Here is a 6,839-nt window from a genome sequence, read left to right on the forward strand (position 1 = left end):
TAAAGAACGGGGGAGTGCAGCGCCGCTGCTGTCGCCACGGCCGCTGCCAGTAGCCAGCAAATGGATCCCGGAGCTTTGCCGCATACGGCGTCCAGAGGAGGACAGTCTGCAGGAAATCTGCCGCAAAATCGTTACTGGATAAAATTTTGATATCGGTGTGTCACAAAGCGAAATAGATTGAATCTGCGCTACCATTATATTCACGTCTTCAGCATTCAGACAGAAGAGGCTATAAAAATATTTTATGCCAGCTGCTCTCGATCCACTGACATTATGAACAGAAACAACGCACGCTACCGCTTTTTTTTTTCTTTTTTTTAAGAGCTGCTAGAAAACATGTCATTCATGTGTCACTTCAAGCAGCTTTTTTTTTCATGTCCCTACCTGTGGAAGCAACAAAACAAAACAGAAGTTTGTTCTATGTAATAATGTGTATGTATCTGTTTTCTTCTCCTCTCTCTCTCTCTCTCTCTCTCTCTCTCTCTCTCTCTCTGTGTGTGTGTGTGTAACTTTCCTTTATTAGATATGGGCCATATCACTAATTAACTAATATCAATAATGGTGGCAATTTTCTCGTTTAGTAAATTCTTCTGTCTTGCAGAACAGTCACTTGAATGAAAAACTGAACACGTTTGGTAATTCCAAGAGCCATGTCAAGCACACACTAGAAGCTCTCACAATTCAGGAACTGATAATAAAATTTATTTTGAATTTTCAATATCTGAACACATTTTATAAGTCTGCTGGGCTGTATATATAACATTTCATGTCCTGTTTGTTCTCAGGTTCTTCTCTTCCAGCTGTATAAATACATCAAGATGTAATCTGCTTCATTCAACAAGAACATTGTAATGTCGATCATCCTCTGCTATAAGGAGCACCTGAGGCCAGTCCTCATTACTGTTTTCAGGATAACAGCATATGTATTCTTCTGTACCATACATTGAAGGTCTTACCACCCGTAATGTTACATGAAGTGTAAAACCCAAAAGGAACATTTCAATCTGCTCCAGTCCAGCCGTGTTTCCAACTTCAAGTAAATGATTTCTCATCAGTTCTCGGGGTGTTTCTGAAGTGTCTCGAGAGAACATTAATGTAGCAAATAATGGAACATCTTCCCCATTTGTGTAGTTATGGTACAGTTCAATAGCATTTTTAAGCATATGTAGTTTAACTGCTTCCATTATGTGCAGGTCCATTGTAGAATTGGAATTTAAAATATGTGTTACTTCATCTTCTCTGTTTGCAGTATGTGATGCCAGCAGACGAGGCATATTATCTAGGCTCTGCAGACAGGATTCAACGCCAGAAAGTACATTACTTCCTTCGTATGGTAATCTACCAGCAAACGTCCAATCTTGTACCAAATTATGCCCTTCACTGCTCATTAGATATTGTAATGTACTGTAAGCAGAAGGCACTGCCAGACCTTGTGCCAAAACTTGGAAAACTGCTGCTCTAACACCACAATAGTTGTCACCACGTATACGCCGTAAATGAGAAACTCCCAGTGTTGATGGCATTTCAGCATACCCCTTCCGGATTGTCTCTGCTTTCTTTGTGCTTCCTTTCCATTCCTTAAGAGCATATTGCAGCAAATCTACTTTGCTACCAATGTTTTCAGTAGTGGGCTCTTTACTGTGCTCTTCCAAAGAAGATGCAACATCTGAATAAGAATTTTCAGTCATGGGTGTTGAAATCTCACTAGTACAGCTACTACTGTAGGCAATCGATTTCTCATACACTTCTTCAGACTCCTCTGCGTATCCAACGCTAGACCACAGGCATAATCAGCCTAGAGTTTCTCTATCATGGGACAAGTTTTCCTCCAGGAAGTGCCGCAGTCTACAGTGTTGCCAGATTGTGCAGATAACCGGACTTAGAGAATTGGCGAGTTGGCCAGTTTTTTTGTCCCATGTCGCGATCGGCGCGGACTTAGCCTCTGAAGCGGCCGGCCGCCGGTCGAGTTTTATGTCAAAGAGTGTACCTTTGTGAACTTATCATTTCTGAGAAAGCATGCTGTTACAGCGTGATTACCTGTAAATACCACATTAATGCAATAAATGCTCAAAATGATGTATTTCAACCTCAATGTATTTGGCAATACGTGTAACGACATTCCTCGCAACACCGATTAGTTCGCTTTCCGTAATGTTCGCACATGCATTGACAATGCGCTGACGCGTGTTGTCAGGCGTTGTCGGTGGATCACGATAGCAAATATCCTTCAACTTCCCCCACAGAGAGAAATCCGGGGACGTCAGATCCGCTGAACGTTCGGTCCACGGTATGGTGCTTCGACGACCAATCCACCTGTCATGAAATATGCTATTCAATACCGATTCAACCGCACGCGAGCTATGTGCCGGACATCCATCATGTTGGAAGTACATCGCCATTCTGTCATGCAGTGAAACATCTTGTAGTAACAACGGTAGAACATTATGTAGGAAATCAGTATACATTGCACCATTTAGATTGCCAGCGATAAAATGGGGACCCATTATCCATCCTCCCATAATGCCGCACCATACATAAACCCACCAACGTCGCTGATGTTCCACTTGTCGCAACCATTGTGGATTTTCCGTTGCCCAATATTGCATATTATGCCGGTTTACGTTACAGCTGTTGGTGAATGACACTTTGTCGCTAAACAGAACGCGTGCAAAAAATCTCTCATTGTCCCGTAATTTCTCTTGTGCCCAGTGGCAGGACTGTACACGACGTTCAAAGTCGTCGCCATGCAATTCCTGGTGCATAGTCACAAACGTATAAGAACGTGGTATCACATAACATTCCGCCAGTGCGGGCGGTGTTTGCTTCGGGATACATTACACGTGTTAAAATGGAACGTTTACCAATTGCGAAAATGGTCGCAGCTAATCCACACATCAGTAGCAGACAAATTGCGCGAGAATCGGGAATCTCGAAAACGTCGGTGTTCAGAATGCTACATCAATATCGATTGCACCCGTACCATATTTCTATGCACCAGGAATTGCATGGCGACGACTTTGAACGTCGTGTACAGTTCTGCCACTGGGCACAAGAGACCAACAGCGGTAACGTAAACCGGCATAATATGCAATATTGGGCAACGGAAAATCCACGATGGCTGCGACAAGTGGAACATCAGCGACATTGGCGGGTTTATGTATGGTGCGGCATTATGGGAGGAAGGATAATGGGTCCCCGTTCTATCGATGGCAATCTAAATGGTGCAATGTATGCTGATTTCCTACATAATGTTCTACCGATGTTACTACAAGATGTTTCACTGCATGACAGAATGGCGATGTACTTCCAACATGATTGGATGTCCGGCACATAGCTCGCGTGCGGTTGAAACGGTATTGAATAGCATATTTCATGACTGGTGGATTGGTCGTCGAAGCACCATACCGTGGACCGCACGTTCACCGGATCTGACGTCCCAGGATTTCTCTCTGTGGGGGAAGTTGAAGGATATTTGCTATCGTGATCCACCGACAACGCCTGACAACATGCGTCAGCGCATTGTCAATGCATGTGCGAACATTACAGAAGGCGAACTACTCGGTGTTGAGAGGAATGTCGTTACACGTATTGACAAATGCATTGAGGTTGACAGACATCATTTTGAGCATGTATTGCATTAGCGTGGTATTTACAAGTAATCACGCTGTAACAGCATGCGTTCTCAGAAATAAGTTCACAAAGGTTCATGTACTACATTGGAACAACCGAAATAAAATATTGAAACGTATTTTTTTTTCCTTTATTGAATTTCATTTCCCCCCGAAGGGGGCGGGCTGGCAGTAGCTTAGTATGCCGCTCTTCAGCCTACAGATTTTGTTAGAAAGATGAAGAGAATAATAATAAAAACAGGCGATAAAATCAGAGACTTAAAGAGTAACATGGCGAAAAGAAATCGTGGAACTTAAAACAAAGAACAGAGGGATGATGACGCTAAGAAAATACATACAAAGCAGACAGGTAAAACAATAGACAGACAATTAAAAAAAACACGGCGACAGTCTGGTTTCTGTTCCCAAAAGACATAAAATTCACACCCAGCGACAGCATGGTTTCTGTTCGCAACACGAGAAAGACGAACAACACTGAACAGTCACTGGAACACTGCACTAAAAAGTTGTCAAATGTGACAGACCACAGCCGAGAGCAGGTGGGGGGAAACTGGACAGATGATGGGAAAATAAAAAAGGGGGGGAGCTGGGAAAGGAGCTGATGGAGGATGAGAACCCATAGGAGGGGTAGGGAGCGCTGGGCAGACGCGACAGGGAGTGGGGTAGGCAGAGGAAGGGAATACAAAAGGACTCGGGGGGGGGGGGGGGGGGACAAGGGAGGTAGGGAGAGGTTTAGTGGGGAGAAAACAGGACGGAAGAGGGGAAGAGGGAGCCCAGGGAAAGGACAGAGGAAAGGAGGGGGAGTGAGGATCAGAGTTGATAGGAGGGATAAATGGAGGGAGAGAGGGCATCATCCAGGAGGGGGAGTTGATGGAAGCCACCTTGGGAAAGGAGATGTAGGGTGTAGAGATGGAGGGTAGGGGGGACACAACGGTGAAGTCGTGGCAGGGGGCGGGGATCGGAGAGGAGAGGAGCAACCAGGGGGTGAGGGGGTTCAAGACGGCGGGAGGTGTAGAGGATGCGGATATGTTCGAGGAATAGGAGCAGACGGGGGAAAGGAATGAGATCATAGAGGATCCGCGTGGAGGACGGGAGGCGTATACGGAAGGCGAGGCGGAGTGCATGACGCTCAAGGATCTGGAGGGACTTATAGAATTTGGGGGGGGGTTCAAACGTACCTACGTTCTATATTTTATTTTAAGCAACCTACCTGTTGCCCAACTGTTCATCTAAAATTGTGAGCCACATGTTTGTGACTATTACAGCGCAATCTGTCACAAAGCGAAAAAAGTGGTCCAACTAAAATATCCGTATTTCTTTATGTACTACTCGAATATGTAATTAAAAATGGAGGTTCCTATTTTAAAAAACGCAGTTGATATCCGTTTGACCTATGGCAGCGCCATCTAGCGGGCCAACCATAGCGCCATCTGGTTTCCCCCTTAAAGCTAGACGAGTTTCGTTCTTTGTAGTTTTTTCGTTTGACGCTTATTTTGTGAGATATTTGGGCCGGTCACGATCAATGGACCACCCTGTATATTAATTCAGTCCGGCAAGTAGTCAAGTGGAATTACATCACGTCTGGAGAACTTACGAAACTTGTATTTTTTGGTGGGGAAGGCCTTCAGCCAATGGAACATCATACAGTAGCGGAACACTGTGCAAATCAAGTGGAGATGGGACTCTTCGAGTGAAGAGCTGTAGGGAGCTATTCAGGACACTTTTACGTCTTTGCTGGAAAGAAGATAGACCTGCCTGTGGTAACGTGCGGGATTCGTACGTACAGATCAACGTGTAGGTAAACAGCCGCTATGAGACTTCAGCTTTTGACACTTCTCAGTTAGATTTTGAAGGGAACTCCTGAATGTTTATTCTGCAAGAAGGCAGACCTGTCTGTGGTACTGTGTGGTTTTTGATGGAGTGGGTGTTAAATTGTGGGCGGTGATCGGACATTACAATATTTTAATTTCTCGAGAGACTTTATATTTCGAGAGATCGCAATTTGCTCCAGAGTAGGATTCTAACGTTTTCCTCTTGTATTATGGAATTTAGGACAGACAGAGTAAAAGTTGGACTTGTATGATTCTGCTACGTGCATACACAAACTGTGAGTCTGAGATATTATTACCGCGAGTAGTAGCGAGTGATCAGTTGTCGAGGGAAGTCGGAAGTGGTCAGACACAGGGTGGGGTGGAGAGAAGCAGCGCGACATGAGAGGTCGCAGCCTGCCGTGATCGTGCTGGTAGCGCGGGAGGACTCTTTGGTATTAATTAAGGATTTTTTGGTAATTTGCCTTTCGCTGCGTGTAGGTGTTAGTTGCTTGCTCACTGGAATGATTTTAGCAGTAAAAATTTTTTTTGTTTATTTATAGGCTCAGATTTCGAGGTAGAATGGGATAGGAATGATGATGGAAATAGGATCACATTTGAGGGGGGTAAGGTGTGGGATGCGTCACCAATAGCCTCTCCCACACAAATGTCAACCTCACCGGCACGTGGTATCCCCTGCTACGCTAACGAGGCTCTGGCGACCGAGTTTCTCCCGGGATAAGGAGAACCCTCTACTAAGTCAACGACCTTCTAGAGGGCGGATGAGCTGGTAGAGCAAGGGCACCCTCTTGTCCTTGGAGCGAGAAATCACTCCTAAAGACGGAAGAATCACCAAGGGTGGTCAACGGCATAGGATGCTGAAGGCAACGGGAAACCACAGCATTAAAGATCCAATGGATATCCCCAGGAAAACTCATCATGGCAGAGTTCAATGTCAAATTATCCGGAGTTTCAACTCCCCCACTCGGATCTCCGGGGGGGGGGGGGGGAGAGCCTTGAACAATGCCACAAGTAAATACAAAAATAATGCAACAGTAGCAACTTGGAATGTAAGATCATTATACCAACCAGGCAAAGTAAATAATGTTATACAAGAAATGAAACGTCTAAAAATTAATATTTTGGGTGTAAGTGAAACAAGATGGCCTGACTCAGGAGAAATGACCATTGACAACATGAAAGTATATTACTCGGGAAATTCTGATAGCCAGCACAGGAATGGGGTAGGAATAATTTTAGATGAGTATGCTAGTAAATCTGTCAAAAGCATTTTACCAATCTCAGATAGAGTAATCAGTCTACACTTACAAACGAAACAAACAAATATTAATTTAATCCAAATCTATGCTCCAACAGCCGACAAAGAACAAGAAGAAATAGG

The 6,839-nt window shown here is 44.5% G+C and overlaps 1 protein-coding gene across 1 annotated transcript; it reads right to left on the reverse strand.

Annotated features, from left to right (window-relative positions):
* Window positions 1-355: 355 nt before the first annotated feature.
* Window positions 356-1,744, reverse strand: LOC126234257 (ubiquitin thioesterase otulin-like). The gene has a single exon (XM_049942949.1). It carries the CDS (start codon window positions 1,686-1,688, stop codon window positions 831-833), a length of 858 nt encoding a protein of 285 aa, XP_049798906.1. The 5' UTR covers window positions 1,689-1,744; the 3' UTR covers window positions 356-830.
* Window positions 1,745-6,839: the final 5,095 nt, after the last annotated feature.

This window comes from Schistocerca nitens, chromosome 2 (genome assembly GCF_023898315.1).
Source record: "Schistocerca nitens isolate TAMUIC-IGC-003100 chromosome 2, iqSchNite1.1, whole genome shotgun sequence".
NCBI lineage: Eukaryota > Metazoa > Arthropoda > Insecta > Orthoptera > Acrididae > Schistocerca > Schistocerca nitens.

What these genes read in the sequence shown, in the direction of transcription:
- LOC126234257 (XM_049942949.1), bottom strand. Translation starts at nt 1,688, where the DNA reads ATGACTGAAAATTCTTATTCAGATGTTGCATCTTCTTTGGAAGAGCAC.